The sequence below is a fragment of the Hibiscus syriacus genome, unplaced genomic scaffold (genome assembly GCF_006381635.1).
Source record: "Hibiscus syriacus cultivar Baekdansim isolate YM2019G1 unplaced genomic scaffold, ASM638163v2 tig00111848_pilon, whole genome shotgun sequence".
Classification (NCBI taxonomy): domain Eukaryota; kingdom Viridiplantae; phylum Streptophyta; class Magnoliopsida; order Malvales; family Malvaceae; genus Hibiscus; species Hibiscus syriacus.
Window position 1 is genome coordinate 4,239,358 of NW_024063201.1, and position 22,017 is coordinate 4,261,374.

The 22,017-nt window shown below is 33.6% G+C and overlaps 1 protein-coding gene and 2 pseudogenes across 1 annotated transcript; 1 reads left to right on the plus strand and 2 right to left on the minus strand.

The window, feature by feature from the left end:
• Positions 1-2,425: 2,425 nt before the first annotated feature.
• LOC120172349 lies at positions 2,426-3,663 on the plus strand (annotated as a pseudogene).
• Positions 3,664-4,026: 363 nt separating this feature from the next.
• On the minus strand, positions 4,027-4,953 carry LOC120172305 (universal stress protein PHOS32-like). The gene is made up of 4 exons (XM_039179790.1): positions 4,731-4,953; positions 4,564-4,658; positions 4,357-4,469; positions 4,027-4,279 (listed from the first exon to the last, which is right to left on the minus strand). The coding sequence occupies exons 1-4, from the start codon at positions 4,951-4,953 to the stop codon at positions 4,192-4,194; spliced, it is 519 nt and encodes a 172-aa protein (XP_039035721.1). The 3' UTR covers positions 4,027-4,191.
• A 562-nt stretch (positions 4,954-5,515) lies between these two features.
• LOC120172357 lies at positions 5,516-11,604 on the minus strand (annotated as a pseudogene).
• Positions 11,605-22,017: the final 10,413 nt, after the last annotated feature.

A 22,017-nucleotide genomic window follows, 5' to 3' on the forward strand; every position in this document is an offset into this window, starting at 1 on the left:
CATAATCTTAGGAAATATTTGGTTTGAGAATAAATTAGCAGTGAGAGTGGTAACAATTATTGAGGCCAAGAGTTGACAATTGGGGGGGCTGAAGTGGTGTTGGAGGCTTCACGTCATTGTATTGTTGAGGGGACAAAGTTGATAAGTGAGCACATGAAATTGTCAAGATGTGCGGAAACATAATTCTCTTTCCGTCTCGTCGACTCTTTGTTGATTGGTATTCGATAGTGTGTGGGCAATTGGCTGATGTCGTCTTGATGCATTAGATAACAATTTATTACCTTCTATGTGTGGTAATGTCGTGCTTTACGTTAAGCTTTCTTCTCCAAGTGCAACTCTTCATTATGGCTTTATGCATGCTGCTATTGACACTTGGCCCTTCAAACTATTCACAGAATTCACGTCCATTTAATCCTATAGTGAAATTTGATGCAAGTTATGCTTTGGGTGGAATCAAAGTTTGATTTGATGTTGCGGGCCTTCTGATTTGACGTGAAAATGACATCATAGTTCTGAAAATCAATCACTCTTGTCTTTAGGTACGCTTCACCTGTTTAAATTTTAATGAGTCTTATAATTGTATTAATTAAGTTCTTTAACACGACAGATATTTACAGTATGTAGCTTATGTTAAATTAGGATGAACTGAACGTTTAGCGAATCGTTCGTGAATCGTGTGGCGGGAAGTTCGTTTATGTGCGTTTATTTATTAAATGAATGAACATGAATAAGATTTTGTGTTCGTTTAATTAAATGAACGAACATGAACATAAGTCTCGTTCGTTCATTTACGTTTGTGAACGTTCGGTTATATTCGTTTATGTTCGTTCGGTTATGTTCGGTTATGTTCGTTTATGTTCATTCATTTATGTTTAACTCAATATTCTTAAATCAATTTTGGTGACCAATTTGTAAGTATCTTAAAAATATTAATTAATCTAATATTCTGATGACTAACTCTATAATTAACCCAATTTTATTTGGAGATTAAATCCAATATGTTAACCCGTGAGACACCTCGCACCTATATTCATTTCCCCTTTTTTTCCCAAACCCTAGTGTTCACTATAGAGTGGAGACGGTCGCTGAAAACTTCAAAACAAGTTATATTATAGTACAATCTGAAGTTTTACATGTCTGTTTTCATCTCTTTCTCTATTTTATTTGGCTTAATAGTTGATATGTAAAGTTGTTGCGGGTATCTTCACATCTAAAACTCAAGAAAGCATCATACTTCTTTCTAGAAATAGATAGGAAGATAAATGTAACAATCGGAAGTATATGAGCATCAGTAAAGAGAAAAATATATAGAATTTGCCAGAAAACAAAACAAATGTTTCTATGCAATTTCTGAAAAAGAGTGTAATAGGTAGTGTTTTCCAGGAAGAACCCATTAATAAGTAGAAAATACACTTTGGCAATGAACTTTTGTTTTCATAGTTCTTGTGTGACCTTTAGTTGTGGAGTAGACTTTAGGTATATTAAAATTTTGAATGGTGGTTTAGCAATAATATCAATTACGATATGTAGCATCAAAGGGATTTCGGATCTATGTTATTGCCTTGTAGTCCAATTTGTACCGTTCGAAATCTTCATGTTGTTAAATTGTCTACTCTCACAACGAAAAAGACTATTATTAACAAACCTCACTAAAGTCTGACATTAATGTCACAAAACTTTTAGCCGGCGAATTTATTAGAATAAAGTAGTGAAAAATGATTGTTTATATGTAATCATGGACCACTAAGATAAATGTTGTAGCGTTAAATTAAATTCGTGTGAATCATTTAATATCTTTAAAAGATCGATCGAAATATTTGATATCTTCAAACATTTCATCACTGCTAATCAGCTCTTACGCTATTTATCACTGTAGATTTGGTTGATTTGCATTGTCGACTATTTATCATGAAAGAACAATGGAAGGTAGGGTCTCTAACGTTTATGTTCGTTTTATGTTCGCGTTCATTTATGTTCGTGTTCGTTTATGTTCGTGTTCGTTTATTTATTAAATGAACGAACATGAACAAGTTATATTCTTAATAAACGAACATGAACAAAAACAATTGTTCGTTTATGTTCGTGTTTGTTTATATTCGTTTATTTATTAAATGAACGAACATAAACATACTTCCGTTCGTGTGCGTTCGGTTCGTTTACAGGCCTATGTTAAATTTAAATTAACTTTAATGTTTAAACGAGTATTAAACTGATGAGATATTATTGATATTTTACAAATTCAAATAAATTCATTCCTTTAAGAAAGGAATAATTTAAAACTTGGATAGTGATTTAGGGGTATGTAATGAATTAACCCTTATATATGAATTAGTTAAATAAAAGATTAGTTTGAACAGCTTTATCCATCCGGATCTTGAAAAAGAAATGATTAAATAAAGAAGAACGACTGGACTAGACGATTCGTAGCGCTATTCGTCAGTTTGTGTAATCCACAACCACAAAGCAGCCTGTAAGTTAGCTGTCGAAACAATATGCTATCCCCACGCCGACGGTCCTTCACAGCCACTAATTCCTTCATTCAACCTATTTATGGGTTCTTCGCACCTTGTAATTTCCTAGGAAGCAAAACAGGAAGTTGAAACACCAGCAATACCAACTTTTATTATTATTATTATTAGATACTCAGGACGATGACGGAGACGCCGTTCTATAGGCTTCCGGAGGATGTGGTTCTAAACATATTTTCGAAGCTCCAAGACGATCCCACGAGCTGGGCAAGTCTCGCTTGTGTCTGCACCAAGTTCTCCTCTCATTCGCAACACCTGCTTGAAGCTTAAATGCTGCAAAACCATCCCCACTGTCTCCGCCGATCTTCTCTCCACTTCCTCCTCCGCCACACCCGGCGGTTGGGCATCCCTTCACAAGCTTTCCGCCTGCTTCCCTGGCCTCCTCCAGGCCGGCATCCTTCTTGAGAATTCTGATTTCGGCCTAGAGCGCAAGCTCGGTCCCGATGAGAATTATCACAAGCCGGCTAATTCCCATGCCTCAACGACTTCCACGGAGCACTATTCGAGCAGAGCGGAAGGCAATTCAAATCCGAACCTGAACTCGAACTCGGAAGCCGATATCCCAGGATCCGATTGTTGCTGGTCTCTTTTCGATGATCTCTATTTCGACACTGTTTACAACGCGTCCGATTCAGTGGACGATTATCCAATGGAAACTATAGAAACCGGGACTACTACAATCGGGCATGAATTACCGGTTTGTAAGAGAAGGAAGATTTGTAGATCGCAGAGGTCCCATTTAGCAACCGGCGTTTGGAACTTAAGCCGGGAACAAGGGAACAAGTTATTGGCGAGCCGGTTCCGAGGGGATTGCCTGTACATTTGCGATTGGCCCTGGTGCGTTCACACGTAGAAGCAAAATTACATGCTCTTCAGATGGGTATTCAAGAACTTCAAGAAATCCCGGGTGTGGAGGACGATAAACGATATAAACCGGAGCAAGATAGATCTCAATTGCGCCTTTTGGTCGTGCAAAGAAACGTGGGATCTGCATTCCGCCTTCTGTTTGAGGCAGGTTTTCGGATACCATGACGACGGCGAGCCAGTTGTTCGAGCTTTTGTCTGTGAGAATGGACATGTTTCTGGTGCTTGGACTGATTTGCCTTGGTACACTTGAAATGGCAGCATATCAAAATTACTAGTAAGCTGCCTTTTACATTCATTATAATTCACTTCGTGTCACTAGGCTTGAGCTTTTCCAAAGCTCCTCAATTTGGTTTTGTAAGAACATCACACCAATGCTTGAGATATGGTTATACATATCATCATTCTTATCTGAATCATTAGATTATCTTGAAAATTACACCTTTATATATTTATCTGCAATTATTTTGTAATCACCTTGGTTTAATATTTATATATATATATATATATATATGCAATCAGCTTGCTTAATCAAAAAAATATATCTATCTATCCGCAATCGCATCCGTAATCATATTTAGTATTATTTGTACAACTAATAAGAAACTATTTGAACACTTGCATCGCATGATACATTAAGTAAAAAATATTACAATAACAAGTGTAAAATGTGCTCATTTATACCAATAATCAACATCCAGCATTATTGGTATTACAATCCAGTGTGCAACATCATGGTTATTAGGTAAACTAAAATCAGGCAGCAATCACCATCCATTCTTCGACTCTATTTGGCGGATTAATGTTTGGTCTTAGGCTTCTTCACGATCATCACATAGCAATGTGCATGATGAGAACAATAATCACTCACAGTGCCAAGAACAGCCCTGAAATAGAATATATGATAAATCTTGTTAAAACCTGGACTGAAATACAACTGATATAAGATACACTAGAGTTTTACCTCTTTATAGCGCCATAACCATGGCTACCAACAGCGAGCACTGAGGCATTGTGTTTTTCTACCGCCTCACAAAGAACATTCCTGGCATCGACTTCCACAACTGCATCATGCACCTGCATACATACAGGTGTATAATCAGATTCAGGGCAGGGATGGACGGAGGAATCAATCAACCCTAAATTTAGATGTATGACGATGGATGCATACCGATTTACTAACGCAGAGTTCCTTGGCCTTCTCCACGACCTTGGCGACGATCTTCCTCAAATCCGCATCCACATGGGGCAATACATCAGCAGCTCCTACAATAATAGGTAAATTAGAAGTAGAACACAAGGCACTTGAATCTAAGATACAAAAAGGAAAACAGATACCAGGTCCAGCGATACCAACAACAGAAGGAGTAGGCTTGGCGTGAACGATGAAGAGCTTGAAAGGAGGGTTAGAAGCAAAAGGAGCAAAGAAATGATCGAGCGTCCATTCTTGTACATGGGAAGACAAATTTCCCATGTTGTCGAGTTCAAATTTTGATTCTTGTATGTGAAAACCAATTGCTACGTGTCCCTTTCTAGTTTCTTGTACTATTCTCTCTATCATGAACTATTACCATTTAAATAATGACTTAAATTCTCTAAGAAAACATTATAAAATTTGTTAACCAAGTTTGAGCCGAATCGGGAGAAAAGTAGGCTTAACTGAACCTTCTTAATTCTGAATTGAAATCAAATACTAAAGACCGAAAAGGTAAATATAACATCGATCAAAGTCAAAGTATTATTTCAAATAATAATAATTTAAACATAAAAAAATAACACACAATTCCTATTTTTTCCCTCCCGCAAGGGCGAAAGACAGATGATATTTTAGGAGGAGCTTGATTAAATTGTAAATTATTAGGAAACAAAATAAAATTTTAAATCGTAATAATTTATATTCTTAAAGGGACTAAAACTAAATATTAGCATTTTTAGAGTAGAAATCATCTATTATCTTCCTATAAAGTTTATTCCTAAATGAAAACGGGTAATGCTTGATTCTCTGAGAAGAAAAACTTGAAAAGGTTTTCATTATGGTCATAATTCAGTGATGAAGAATCAGTCTAATATAGAGAAATTCATACAAACTTCATCTCTTCTCTAAATTTTATTCTGGTGCTAAATAGTACATTTTCTCTAAATTATAGATGGGTTAAGCTGCAGCAGATCGGTCGGCATACTCTTGAACCAGTGCTGCAAACACTGTTGGGCTCTCAAGCAAGCGTGATGGCTTGTCAAATTCTTTTGCCTTTCCTGTGTTGTTCGAACAAAAAAAAACATCAGTTGGACGATTCGCACATCAACAATGGTCATGATCATAATGAGTATGGGCACGCACCTGCATCCACGACCAAAACCTTGTCACAGTCCATGACAGTGGGAATTCTGTGAGCAATGCTGATAATTGTGCAGGCCGCAAAATCATCCCTTATAATCTTTTGTATTATAGCATCCGTTTGCGAGTCGACCGATGCGGTAGCCTCGTCCATGAACAAAAGCCTACTGCGCTTAAGCATCACCCTCCCCAAACATAGAAGTTGCCTTTGCCCCACGCTCCAATTGTCACCATTGTCAACCACTGAAACATACACACACGCACGGTTTTGGTTATTCTGAGGCACCATTTCAATGAATAGAAATATACTCAAGACTCTTACCTAAAGAATCGAATTTATCGGGTTTCGATGCCACCACATCTTTAAGTTGGCATCGCTCAAGACTCTGCAAAGATAGTAAATTTATAACTTATATGCATGTAAATGAAGTGGCTAATGTTGTTGCTTGGAATGTATTGTTTACCTTCCAAATCTCTTCATCTGAAAACTGTCCTACAGGGTCAATGTTGCTTCTCACAGTTCCTTCGAAAAGAACAGGCTCTTGAGGGATGATCCCAAAGCGTGACCTAAGATCATGCAGCCCCAGCATGCAGATATCTATACCATCAACGATTATCTTACCTCCAGTTGGTTCAACCACTCTAAACAAAGCTTGGATTAAAGTCGACTTCCCGCTCCCCGTCCGACCAACAACACCGACCTTTTCACCCCCATTGATGCTGAGAGTAATGCCTTTAAGTACAAGAGGAGTGTTCGGTCGGTACCGGAATTGCAATTCTTTAAGCTCGACATTGCCATGGGCAGGCCAATTTGGAGGGGGAAGACAGTCTTCGATATGCCATGTTGCTTCGGGTTGAATAGCTGAGAATTGCTTTATTCTTTCCACTGAAACCATTCTATTTTCCACAAAGCAACTTAAATATATGGCCCAGAACAACACTCCATTGAGGGACAATCCATATGAGAGAGATAACCCAACATTTTCTGTATTATGCAAAAGAAGTTAAAAGTTTTCTGCATTGTGTATTGACATGTATGCCTTCACTAAGCCACAATGTATGCACTTACTTGAAACATATATACTTGATTTTAAATAGAATAATAAACCATGTGTAGCATATGCTTACCTGGCCTGACAATGCTGCTAGGTAACAAGATCATAAACATGGTGGAAAGGCAGAGGACTATGGTCCCGAAAAGTTCTAACCGGAAGCCTAACCACTCGTTGGATCCGTTGTTGTGGAAATCCATGCGTAAATTGGAATTAACTCTATCAACGTTTTCCTGACAAAACCTATCCTCCTTTCTGAATGCACGAATCGTCATAACTCCAGAGATGCTTTCCGAGAAGTGATGGATGACGGGAGCTTTAGTGATTGAGTCGAGGCGAGTTAGTTCACGGGATGATGCTAGGTAATATCCCTGCAATCAAAGAGAAATGAGCATCATCAAGTGAACCTTCTTTAATCCATCATGTGAGCCTATGACATAAACATCTGTTTTAATCAAAGAGATCTGCAGTACATGGTTTATGATTTAACAAAGCGAATTACCACATGAATATTTTTATATCGAAATGAAAGAACCATACCCGATACCAGTAATTCAGCCAAGCGAGTGGAATTATCAAGAATATAGAGGGCCAAGCGAATTGACATGTGATTATGAAGATACTGAGCATTGCAATGTACAGAGAAATGGTAATCCCCATAATGAATGGCACAAAAATATCGACATTGGTCTGATCAGTTGATACCTGTGGATTAAACGTAATGAATCCATCAGTCCTATGATATATACCGATATACTATAACGAGTTTCGAAGCTTTACCCGACTTAAAATTCTTCCTGAAGGTGTAGTATCGAAAAACGACATAGGGGCATGCAAGATGCTTTGAAGAATTTGTCTGAAAAGGATTTGTGATGTCCTTAGCCCCATAAGTGTAACGAAAAAGGATCTCATCGTTAATAACATGACCGACATGGCTGCAATGATAGCATAAACCGAGATAAATACCGAAGGGTTGAATGAAACAGAATGTTCAGCTGAAGTTTCATATGACAGCCAATAATCGCCAGCCATTAGAGACGCTTGCCACGACAGAGATAATAACAACACTGCGGCCACACCCCACCAGCCGAAAGCTTCAGTGAAGTACATTTTGTACACATGGAAGCTGACTTTACCAGTTTCCCTCTCTTCATCTTTGATTAGTTTGGAATCACCCCCATCTGAATTCGGGTGTTCTTGAGACTTGTTTTCACTATTTGCTTCCCCGATGTTGGAAACACCCCGAGGAGATATGGATGCTTTGGAGGATTTTTCAGCAGGCATGGTGTTGCCTGCTTCAACAAGTTCCATGGATGTTTCGTGTGCAGCTACAAGAGCTCCAAAATCTGTGCCAGCATCCAGTAGATCATTATACTTCCCCGACTGCACTATCATCCCGTCTCGCATTACCTGAAATTTACACGACAAATATTTTCGAAACTTAAATACTCTTACACGAGTGGCTGCATGTGTCCTTTCCATGAAACAATGATACATGTTTACTGACCAAAATAAGATCAACATTGTGCAAGAAGTCCACTTGATGAGTTACAAGCAAAATAGTTTTATCTTTGAGAGCTCCTCTCACGCATTCCTGCAGTTAAACAAGATAAAAACAGACGCAGCAAGATTTTATAAGAAACCACCATGTTTTTCTACCAATTTTCTCATACATGGATTAAAATAAAATGAATCAGATAGTAGTTTCACCTTAAATATGTTTGTCCCAGTATGAGCATCGACGGCACTAAAGATGTCATCGAGAAGGTAGATGTCACAATCCTGGTAAACCGCTCTAGCAAGTTGTATCCGTTGCTTCTGGCCACCACTGAGGTTAATTCCACGCTCTCCGATTTCAGTCTGATCACCAAACTCCATCATTTCCAGGTCATTCTCCAAACAACAGACCCTTATAACTTCCCTGTATTTCTGTCTGTTCATCGGCAAACCAAATAGGATGTTCTCTTCAATTGTCCCATTCTGAATCCAAGATGATTGAGCTACATATGCAGTTGTCCCACAAAGCTTAACCTGTCATGAAAACATTACAAGAACCTTGTTTAGCAATCTTTCAATATTTTGTTGCATTGTTTGTTTCTATTATGCAAGAATTCACCAAGTCCCATTCTAAAATTAATACGAATATGAATAACAAATGCAACCATCATAAAGACATGACTACATGCTCTTAGGCTTACCTTTCCTGATATTTTGTGCATCTCGCCAAGAATGGAACCTAGGAGAGAAGACTTTCCAGATCCCACAGTCCCTACTATGGCGGTAAGCTCCCCTTTCTTGACCTCTAAATTTATATTTTTAAGAACCCCTTCTCCGGTTTCGTCGTCCCAGCTAAACCCTGCATTTTTAACTTCCACAGCAATCCGAGTGTTGTCGCAACCCTCCTGTCTCTCCACCGATGTATCAACCAACTCCTTGCTCATCATGTAAGTATCCAGTCTCTCCAATGAAATCATTGCCTGTGAAAGTGAGATCATGGACTGTGGGAATGTCCTGATGGGCTCCTGCAGGATCTTAAAGATAGTTATTGCTGTGAAAACTACCCCTGCATTAAGTGACACTCCTAATAAAAGTGCAGTCGCGAACGTGAGTGTTGATATCAACAACGGTGTCGACCACATTACAATGATATTCCCGGATATCGAATACAAGAATTGGCTTAGCCAACCAAACTCCATATCACGAAAAGATTGGATTCTTTCATTGAAGTGTTCTTCCCATGCTTGGAGCTTGATAACCCTCATGTAATTAAGCATCTCATTCATTGCCTTCATTCTCAAGTCACGATTCTTCATCACATTGAATTGAAATCTGTTGTTCCTTTTTGTCCCCATTACCACAAATATAAATATACCGAGAAGTCCGAACACCGATGTCACTACCGAAGCACCGAGATACCTATACAAGAGCACCAAGGCGACAGTAACTTGCAAAGGAGTCAACCAAATAGAATGGAGCTGTAATATCATATCAGAGAGCTGTTGAGCATCAACAGCCATGTAATTCACTATTTGTCCCACTCCATGAGATTGACGTGCGGAGCAAGTTAGCCTTAGTCCTTTCTTGTATAAAGAAGTTATGAGAGTGCAGCGTATGAGCATTCCGATTTTCTGAGAGTTGAAATTGAATTGGTGAGTCATCAAAACTTCGAGAAACTTAGCAGCAAGGAGAGTCAATATAAGGTAATATCCTTCATATGGAGAGCTACGTTTCCCAGCAGTGTAATCAACAAAGCTTTGGATCAAAATAGGACCAACATACATAACCGAAAGCCGCACAATCGCGAGGAATGCAGTGAAGGCAAGTTTCTTCCAAAAGCAACGTAGCAATGTGGTTAGAACAGGGTGGCTAGATTTCTCTTCCGGTTTAGGCCATTTCGCTTCGAAGAGCTTCGACATCTTTTCAGCCCGATGTTGGGGTGATAGAATCGGAACTTCATCCATTTTAAGAGGGGATTTATACCCTTTCTTCAACAGAGGATTCATCCAGAGCCAAAAAGCCTTTGATACTACTGAAGCTGAAGCAAATCCACTCACGTTAGATTTGCTCAACAACGGTTCATACAGCTTTATTTCTTCATCCATTGCTAGTTCAAATTCTCCGGTAGCCATTATACCAGTTGAACCACTAATAGCAACAACCACAAGAACTGATAATGGGAAAGAAGCAAAGGAAACTATATCATCCAAACCTCAAATCCCTTGCCTGATTTGTTTCAACAGATAGCAAACGAATGATCCCCGATGCCGTGAACAAAGAAAAAATAACAAAATTCGCAGTCCAATAAATTCGGAGAAAGATAGGATGGTTAACAGCTCGAAATCTCTTTTCATGGATGATTAAGATAGCAATCCCCGAATGAGTTATGGCTTGAATTAGCCAAAATATGCCATCAAATTGTTTCCAAGGCTCCTGACTAATGCTAGTAAATGCAAAAATGGAGACAATAGTATAACAAAACGCAAGCACAACGGTGACAATCAAAGAGAGCTTGAACCATATGGTAGTCCCGAGAAGGGCTCTGCTGGGGCTTATGAGAGGCTTGTTTAAGTCAGAGCTACCATGGCTATTGCCTAAGAATCTAAAGTAAAGCTTGTGAACAGCCAAAAAGATGAGGGTAAGTAGGAAGAGGAGATCAACGGCAGAGAAGAGAACTCTCTGAGGACATGGGGATAGAAAAATGAATCTCAGCCATTGGAATATAAAAGGAATGGATGTTTGATTGGAAGGTTGAATCACAGTGCTTGAACATGAAAGAGAAGTAAACCACGTAGTCGATGACATATTTCACTCCACGTGAAAGAATACAAAAATCACCTCCTGAATTCAAACAAACAAATTCCCTGTAATAAAGCTTTGCAAAGGTTAAAAAACGGGAGAAGATTACGGTGATAAAGTTTAATTTTTCATTCATTGCTGTGAAAGTACCTTCAAGCTAGCTGCTTAGCATTCAAAAATATACTTTAACATGGAAAAAATACAACACAAGTCAGAGGTGAAAACAAAAGGGACATTGGCTTTTTCCCGTTGGTAAAAATATCAAAGTAATGTATTTTTCTTGGACAACAAATTTTGGTGAAATAACGTAGCACATAACCCCATTAATGGCAAACATTGTTTTTTTTTTCTTTCAAAAAAGAAGAAACCACATTAAAAGCAAAGAAAAAGACAGAGAATTATTACGGGAAAAAGGGTAAAATCCAACCAAAAACACACGAAAAAAACCGTGAAAAGAAGCCGAAGATGATAGAACCAACCTGGAACTTCGTTTCACGAAGAAGAAGAAAAGACCAAACGATGTTTATCGCTGCGAGCTCAAAAAATGCCAGAGAGATTGTGCCAGAAAAACTGCAAAAGGACATATGGGTAAACGACAACGTTTCACTTGGGAATGCGTTCCATATCTCTTCAGGGGCGCCGCTGCCGCTCAAGGATTCTACTTTCACTAAATGCCAGGCAAGAAGAAACCTTTGCAGTTGCAGAGAAGAAGACCAACGTTATGGAATTTATATAAATAAAAACATGACATTTCAGCAAACATTTTGCTGTTTGATGTTGATCTTGCCATAAACGACGTTGTAATGATAGGGTAATTTTCATTGAATCATTAAGTACTTGACACATTTACACTTTTGGTTGGTTTGTTTCTCCTATAATAAATTAATATTTAATTATCACTTCATATATATAAGTATATATTTTAATTTTAAATTAAACATTAATATGAATGATTGTGCCCCTCATTTAGACTATAGTATCATAATGATTAATTATTTTATAATCATTTACTAAACATTGTTAGACACAGACTAAGATAATAATTAGCAGATAAACCCTCCCTTCTTTAATTTTTTATTTTGTCTACGGATTTAGATGCATGTTATTAAGGTAAAATATACGAATAATCAGTCAATTAGGTTGATATAATTTTTTAGTTATTAAAATTCTGAAAATTATAAGATATTATTAAATTATTATAAAATAATTATTAAATTCATTGAATAATTATAAAATAATTTTTAAACTTATCAATATTTTATAACATACATACCATTTTATAATTTTCAAAAATTTAATGATAAAAAATCATTTTAACATAGTTAGTGATTGCCTATTTATTAAATTAAACTCGTATATTCTTTATTAGATATAAGGAGTGAGCAAAACTCGACTTGATTCAAAAAATCGATTTTTTTATTTGACTCGATCCGAGAAAACTTAACTCGAATTAACTTCGAGTTGTAATTTCATAAACTCAATTCGACTCAAAAAAAAATTTAAGTTCAAATCGAGTTATAAAATATAACTCGAAATTTTTAGTAATTAGTGGATTGATTTTCAAATTTGAGTAGAGTCCTTTGACTCTGTATGATATATATATATCACATATGAAAAAATATGAATATATATATATATATATATGTGTGTTGTATTTGATTATAAAACTATTTAAATTAAAATCAAATAATATCACAATATTATAAAATATTTACAATTAAATTTAAGCATAAACTCGAAAATTTGACTCGACTCGACTAAAAAAAAATTCGGATAAACGATGCATTTAGTTATCAAAATCATACCTAATGTTTAATTTTCATTTCGTTTTAATACCTGCCATAAAAAACTTAACGCGTTTAGTACCTAAATTATCAATTTTGGTCCGTTTTAGTACCTAAACTTTCATTTTTTTAAAACTTAACAGTAAATTTTGAACGAGATACTAAAATGAAACAAAACTAAAGTTTCTAACGGCGGATACTAAAATGAAACAAAACTAAATTTTATATATGGTTTTGAAAAAAATTGAAAATTTAGGTAAAACACGAACCAAAACTGATAGTTTAGGTACTAAACGCATTATTTATCTAAAAATTTCAGGTCAACTTTGAGTTATAAAACAAGACTCGTCAATTCGAATAACTTAATTTTTTTTGACTCGACTCTATCAAATCTCACACCTAATTGGATACGTATTAAATACGTTAACAATGTAAATTATATACCTTGGTGATGAACTAGATGAAATGCATCATCATAAAAGTTTAAAACCGGTCTTATTTTAATAGTTTGTTATAATCTTATTCAATGATGTTATGTAAAATGATACACCATCAATACATCAAATACAAACTTTTTTATCCCATAAAAATAATAAAAAAATAGATAAACTATGTATTTAGTTATCAACTATTATTACATTCTCATTTTGATTATTCAATTATTTTTTTTTAAAAAAATCATAATTAAAATTATGTTTTTGTTTCATTTTGATCACTTTCCGTTTAAAAAATAAACAGAACCACTGATGCGATATTTTTTTATGTTTTTAATGATGACGTAACGTTACCTTACGGTGTCGCATTAACATCATCGTTAACATTTTACCGCCGAAGGATTAAAATGGAACCAAAACGAAACTATGATATAATTTAAAAAAAATAATTAAGTGACCAAAGTAAAATCGCGAGACTAATTGGGTGATTAAATATGTTGTTTATCCTAAAGTAAATAGAAATAGAGCTTAGAAGGTAACCCAAAACATTGCCATATCATATTCCACATATTTGGTAGGTTAAATGGGTGCTTTATTACATTACCATAAATGGTCATTCTAAAACATTATTATAGCTAATGGGTTACCATAAAAGAAACTGAAAATAATGTCACCAATGACATCATTTTGAAAGTTGAAAGCAAAATACTGGAATTTGGTAGGCAGATATGAATATGAACATGAATGTGATGGATGTACATACCAAATATATATAAATGTATAAAATAATAATGATGAAGCATAATGGCAAATCCCAGTCCCCAGAGCCGTAAGAACACACTGAGCCATCAACCATTTGTTGTGTTATCTAAAGGGAATGTGTATGAATTGTCTTTCATTTTTCCCATTTATGGTCAAAGCATGTGAAAGGTTTTCTATATATGTGAAAGATTGCCTGCGATTCCAGTGTGTACTTGACTATTGATTAGAGCCGATTAAGGGAAATGATTATATATCGAGGGCTTAATCTACTTTTGGCATCTAAATTTGAAAGGTGTAATTTTCCCTTTTCTAATTCGCAATACATCCAAATATATTAATAAAATGGTGGGGGTTTAATCTAATTTCCTACCAGTACCATATTTATGTTTGAAATCTAATTTTTTTATTGTTAAGTATTTATTTTATTTATTATATTCATTGTAAAATTTTATTTAAGTTAATCTATGTGCAAATTATAATAAAAATTGACTAAAAATATTTGTAAATAATTTATTCTTTCTGAAAATCCTATACGTAGAAAACCTTAACAAGTTTTTTTTTCTCAACTTACAGCGTGGTTGGTCCTTTCTTTTCATCTTTATCGAGTATTTTTTTTTATGTTTTAAAAAATATTTAATAGGCCACAATATTAATTTTAGTGTTAATCGCTATTGACGGTCCGTATTCTTTATATTTTATTTATTTTATTATGTTTCATCTTTACGGTTTTTTTTATTTTTTAATTTCTAATAACTATGATATTATTTACTTTATCTTTTAGCACATTGGTTTTCTTTATTGGTCGTTTTTGACATATTTTCGTTGAATTTTCTTATGGTTGAATTTGACGTCATTTCGATTGGTTAAGATGACACTTATTATGTTAATATTCCCTACTTTGGACCTCATATTAGATTTTGATACATGAATTGAGTTCGTAGATAGTTTCCTCATAACACTTTACTCTGATTTGCGATTGCCAATGGTCTTTCAGTAATTTAATCTCTTGTCGTGATTTGTTTGTTGATACAATCAAATTTGTTCTTATCTATCTATTGTTCGAGTTATTTAAATAAGTTTATGATATTTTTCATGTATGATCATTATATGATCTTAAGTGATTAGTATTTTATATAAATGATTATAGTAGATTGTCCTAATCATATGTTTAATTTAAATTATGATCATAAACTTTTATAAACATTTTGAATATTTTATTTTTTAAATAAATTAGTGACTTTTGTTTATATTAAAGAAAACTGTGTGTTAACTTTAAAGATATTTATGAATTGACTTAATATAAAAATAAGTATCTAAATTATATTTTAAGAAAATTTTATATGCTTTAATAATTTTTCATTAAAAACAAGTATTTAACATCTCTTTATTATAATTTAAGTGTCTAACATTTTTTTATTATATTTTTGGGTACCTACATAATTACATTTGTCATCATATAGCTTTGAGTTAATTACAGAAACTATCTTGAGGGACCGGATTCCGAGGGCTCGAATGTGATCCTTGCGTTGGCATGTGGGCCGGCGCCAACGATTGGGTTTGCTGTGCAACCTAATTCGGAGAAGACCAATTATGACGTTAAGGATGTTTTTGTTAGTTTTCTTAGGATGGCTGCAACTGGGGTGATTGAGATTATAATTGAATATTATGTTTCTTAATTTGCATATTTCCTTTGTTTTTCTCAGGGAAAATAATGGTTTTTAGGAAATCATTTCCCCTTCATTTTCAAAGAGAATAAGACTTGGTAAATTGAATATGGGGAAGGAGTCATTGTTCTGGACCTTTCTTGCATTGCGGAAGAAAATAAAAAATGTAAGTTGAAAGTTCAAATTTTATCCGAGGTCAAACGAGATCTTTATATTTTAATAATAGGTGTTTAAAATATTTATTCGCATTCATTTTAAATTTATCATAAATAATAATTTTAATCTTTAAAAAATAAATCATAATTTCAAGAGACAAAGTAAAGGTTTTTTTTTCTCTAGAAGAATAAAGTATGCAAGAAAAAAAAAATAAGAAAAGTAGTTTGAGAGAAAAAAATTGAAATTTATGACTATTACTATAATGGAAGGTGAATTTATCATTCAAGCACAACAAATTCCGATATAAATTATTATTTATCAAACTTATCACCCCAATAAAATAATTTCTAATACAACTCTCTGAAAATTAATTTGATTAAAATGATAAATTTCTTTAAATAATAATTTTGTTATTAAAACTAGTGATGTTAAAACAATAAAATCACCCCTCACTATAACATTTGTACCATATTATAAAACTTTTCATGACATCTATATTTTACTAATCACATAATTTTTTTTATTAATTTATGGTAAGTACAAGACAATATTTATTCAAAGATAATTCTCAATCCTTTGATATTGAAAGCTTACACTCTTGACGTTTATGATGCTCAAACCTAAGTCTTCACAAAATAACAACAATTTATTTACCACAGAAGTCAATTGATTCGTAACTAATCACGTAAATTATCTAGCTTAAAAAACCCCAAAGTAAAGAATAAAAGCAATATACACGAGACACATTGTCTGAACAAATTTATTTTAAAATTTTCGATCATTTAATAAAAAAATATTAAAATATTTTATAATCGTTAATGCTCGAATTTAAAACCTCTAAAATAATTATTCTTTTAACTATTAATTATTTACAAATAAATTTATTAATAAAAATTTATAAAATAGAAAAGATATTCATGCCGTTAATCCTAATGATAATAATAATAAAACAATGCATAAGAATCATTCTGGTGGTATGTGTTGATTTGATTGTACATTTTGTTTCCCTTCATTTTATAATAATAACCGGATGCGGGACTCATACCTCGAGACCCGACCCATCATGATGGAGCGCTGATTCGAATGACCTCTGCAGTGGGGATGAACTTAGATACACCGGCCGGTCCGATCCCATTCCCTTCACCAAAACTACACACCGTTTTTATTTTATTTGAGATACAAAGCAAAAAGCTTATTCCAATCTGAACAGTAAACATCAAAATATGTGACACCATTCTTTTAGCAGATTCTTTTTGGATTTGTCAAAAGTATATATATATATATATATATAGGCTTCGACGTTCACATTATTAAATCCTTCATTATCATTTTCTTATAGTTTCGTTGTACGACTGTGAAAGGCGCGTTTAAGAGCTAAGGTGGCGTTTGGTTCGTTGGAATGTTTATAAGGGAATTGGAATCTGTGAAAGAATTAGAATTTGTCAGGAATTAGAATCCAATTCCATATTTTGTTTGGTTGGTAGGAAATGGAATTGGAATCTAATTTTATATTCTGTTTGGTTCGCAGACATGTCAGATGAATTTGATTTCAGTAATGTAAAATGACAGAATTACCCTTCTTGTTATTTTGCTTTATTTTAGTTTGTTTTACAACTTACATGTAGTAATATATTATAAAAAAATTAAAAAATTAAATTTTCATTTTATTGATTGATTATTCATTTCAATAAATTATAAAAATCAATTTTTATTCAATAAAAATATTGACTTAATTGAAAAAATTATATATAGAGGGGTATTATTGTAATTATTCCTAAATATATAAGATAAAATTATATATTTTTTCCGGGTCGGTCCGATTTTTTCACCCTAAACCCGAACTCGACCCGACCCGAATATCACACTTAAAAAACCCGACCTGACCTGAACAAAATAAAGTTTCAACCGACCCGACCCGAATATATGAATTAGAAATCCGACCTGAAATAATAAAAAATTATTTTTATTCAATAAAAATAGTGACTTAATTGAAAAAATTATATATAGAGGGGTATTATTGTAATTATTCATAAATATATAAGGTAAAATTATATATATTTTCCGGTCGAATATTTTTCATCCTAAACCTGAATTCGACCGACCCGAATATCACACTTAAAAAAACCGACCCGACTCGACCAAAATAAAGTTTCACCCGACCCGACCTGAATATATGAATTAGAAACCCGACCCCACCCGAAATAATAAAAAAATATTTTTATTCAATATATAAATAAATTACCAAAAGATTGATGAGGGTAATATGGTCAAATTTCAATTCCCTCAAACAAGGGAATTGAATTCCATCCATTTTTGGATGGAATTCACTTTTCCTTATTTGATGGAAAGTAAATGGATGAAATTCACTTTTCCTTATTTGATGGAAAGTTGAAGCAATGAGGGATTCCAATTTCCTTGGAAAACTTGAACCAAACATGGGAAAGTGGGGGAATTAGATTCCAATTTCCCCTAATTTCAAGAGATTCATGCCAATCAAACACCACCTAAGGGAATGCGTTCTACTTATTCAAGTTTTAAATATTATTTGAAAATTTGGACAGTTTAGATAAATATATTAAACTAAAAAGTAAATCAATTTAAGATATAAATTGCTACATGAATCATTTTAATGTCCAACCAGCACGAGTTTAGTAGGCACAAGTTTAATTTCCATTGGATGAGTACCCTATATATATCTATACCTATGGGCCTTACGGTAAGCATCGTCGCAGTTTTACATTTATAAAATTTGGGATTGTTATACAAATCGGTACCTGATTTTGATTTTTTCCCAATTACATACTTTTTTTATTTCAATTTAATACCTAAACTTGAAAAAAAATATTAAATTAGTACCTACTATTGATATAAGATTTCAACAATCAATCAACTTGTAATAAATACGACGCTAATATTTTGATTGATAAATATCACAAGCATTATCAGTTAGATTGATTGTTGAAATTCACTACACCATTAAATAACAATTTGAGAAAAAAAATAGAAATCATTTTTTAAAAAATATTAATTTTAGATAAATTATAAGTTTAAACTATAAAATTAGCAAAAATAATAGGGTAATCTATAAAGTTTTATCATTCAACTTTCTTTTCACTTCTATTAAGATCATTTCATTGTTAAATACTTAACATCATTATGAATGGATATTTTTTCAAATCCCAAAGGTGGGAAGGTAAAGAAAGAGGAAGCGAGTTGTATCTTAATTATATGCTAACCAAATGTTAAATATTATAGATAAGAGTGGTATGAATTTCATAAGTTTTGGATTTAAGGTTGGGGTTTTATGAGTTCTAAAATGATTTAGGTAAAATCTAAGCTAGTAGAGTGGTAGTACGGGTTTGTCGATGTCTTGAGTGGTTAGAGAAAACGTTGAAAAATAATAAATTGTAGCGTCAACTTGACACAGATAAAATTGTAAAACTTTTATTTTTGGATGTAGAAGATAAAATAAAAAATGACGTGGATAACACATGAATTATATGTCAATAAAAAGTAGTTCACATCAGCATACATGGCTTCCATGTCACTCTTCCATTTATGATTTTACATCTCAGTGATCAAAATAAGATTAAATCGAAAGTTTAATAAATAAATTGATATTTTTAAAAGGACTTTAATGATCAAAATAGGAATAGAAAGAAAGTTGAGTGATGAAGTTTGTAGTTTACCCATGATAAAAATGCTGGCTTGATATTTGATACTACAAGTGGACTAATGGAGTTTTGATGGTGCAATCAGAACTTTCCGGTTTCCAAGCAAAATAAGATTTTCATTTTAAATGCGGAAACGAAAAGAAAGTATTAGAACACTGAAGAAGAACATTCTAACTCACCCGCAATATAAAACCCAAAGGACGGAGGCTGATTATTAATTACTTTGTTTGCGGTTTTACATTCTTTACTTGCAAGACTACTTCATTCTCTACTCAGTATCCGCTAACAATGAGGTGAGCTTATAAATTCTTTCTTTAATCTCATTTATCCTTTTTGGTGTGTAAAGAATTTTTTTAAAAAAGTTATTAATTAGGTTAGTTAATTAACTATTGGGGACATTCAGCAGTGTTTTGATTAGGTTGCTTTGTATGGGTTTGTTACATTAGCTACTGTTTTGAATTGCGATTTGCTAATTATGTTGGTTTTTTTTTTTGGGCTGTAGTCGTCATCCTGATGTGAAGTGGGCTGAAAGAGCTGACATTACAGTGGTATTACCTGATTCTAAGAATGCGAAGGTCAATCTTGAACCGGAGGGAGTCTTTACTTTCTCTGCTATTGTAGGAGCTGACAATAAGCACTATGAGTTGAAGTTGGATCTTCATGATAAGGTTAACGTGGAGGTGAGATGATCAGTCTGCTGCTCTTATTCAGAATCTATGATATAGATTTTTTTGATTCATAAGATCTAGCACTACCACTTATCGTAATCGACAGGCTCAGTAGTAGGTTTTCCTATCAGATTACTTAGACCGGTACAAGTGTGTTTTCTGATGGTGTTACATTACTGATTTAAACTATCTATCTGAATTGTTTTAGATTTCTGAGATGCTAAATATTTTTACGAGACAATAACCGATATTCTGAATAATGTTTATCTGATATATGATTTACTATACATTTATGACATGATCTTTGATTTCTGTATTTTGTATATGATTTCTGGGTCTGAAATATTTTCATGTTTTATTGAATTAAATTATAGTTTTCACTCGAATACATACATGTTTATTACTGTCTTTGGAATATTATTGGAGGAAGTATATCATACTTAGTTTATGACTTGTAAGACCTTATCGTAGGCTCATCGGCTTTGTGCTTAGGATAAGTACTTACCGTAGAATCTCGACTTTGTGCTCATGGTAAGTTCTTACCGCATGTCCTTATGCTATGTGTATAAGGCCCTTACCAGGTGTACATGTAGGTGTTTTGTTCTGGAGAACTTACACATTTTGGTGATCGGATGGGGGTAGTGTTCATATTTTAAAACATGTTTGATAAACTGATTTTACTGAAGTATTTTATCTATGTTTTATACACCGTAAGGAACACACTAGGCTTTTTAGCTCATTATGTAAATTTTAAACCTTTCAGATAGCAGCAGACCTTTAGGCTAGCAGATTTGACATCAGGAGGATCGACTACTCCTATTTTTGTACCACTTTATATCTCTATATACCTTTTTGTTATACTTTAGTGCATTTGTTTTTTACTTCCGTCTCGATATATTTATACTACCGGTATTTTGTTATGTATATGTTTTATACGTTTTTCTGATATATATGAACATTTATCGTATGAACTTTTCTTATGACAATTTCATGTTATACTGTATATGAATTTAAACGTTATTTTAAATATGAAAGGAAATTTTTGAATAAGATATGTAACCGCTTAGATTTTGGCTTAACTTCCAAGCCGGGTCTAGGGGATTACAATTAAAAAGAAAAAGTTAAATGGAAATTTTTTTGAATCATTTTATAATTTGATCTAAAAAGGTTGATGATGGAATACAATTACAAAAAGAAAGAAATATATGACTAATTAAATGTATATTTTTATCAATTTTTGATCAGAAGTAGACCTCTAGCTTAGTCAGTGTGGACATCTTCGCAATATTGTGACATCTTTACTGAACTTTTAAATGGTTTCAGCTTAGTCAGTGTGGATATTTTCTAATGGTGCTGCAATTTGGAGCCTCTAGCTTACTCGTTACAATAAATGATAGCATAAGCGAGGAAAATTGGATGTTCAATCTGCAAAATTGTTTTTCTTCCAGTTTACATATTACGTGCAAATGTGAACTCTGATTACAGTTTGACATTCTTGTTTACGTTTATGTTACATCGACATGGATTGAGGGACCCCATTTCTTAAGGTCGGTGGTGATGATGACGGTGTTAATCAATTAATCACCGATGTTATAATTCTAAATTCAATCCTTATCTCATTCTAAATAATTGCTTTTCATCATCTCCGAGTTAACTTTAACGAGTCCAAAGGGTATTGGGTTCCCAAAAGTTAACTTATCTTCATCCATTAATGTCCATCAAAGCTCCAATGATTGGTAGGGTTGATCCTGCAAATCCATGCACAATCTGTTCGGTATTTAGCTTGATGAAGAAAAGAAA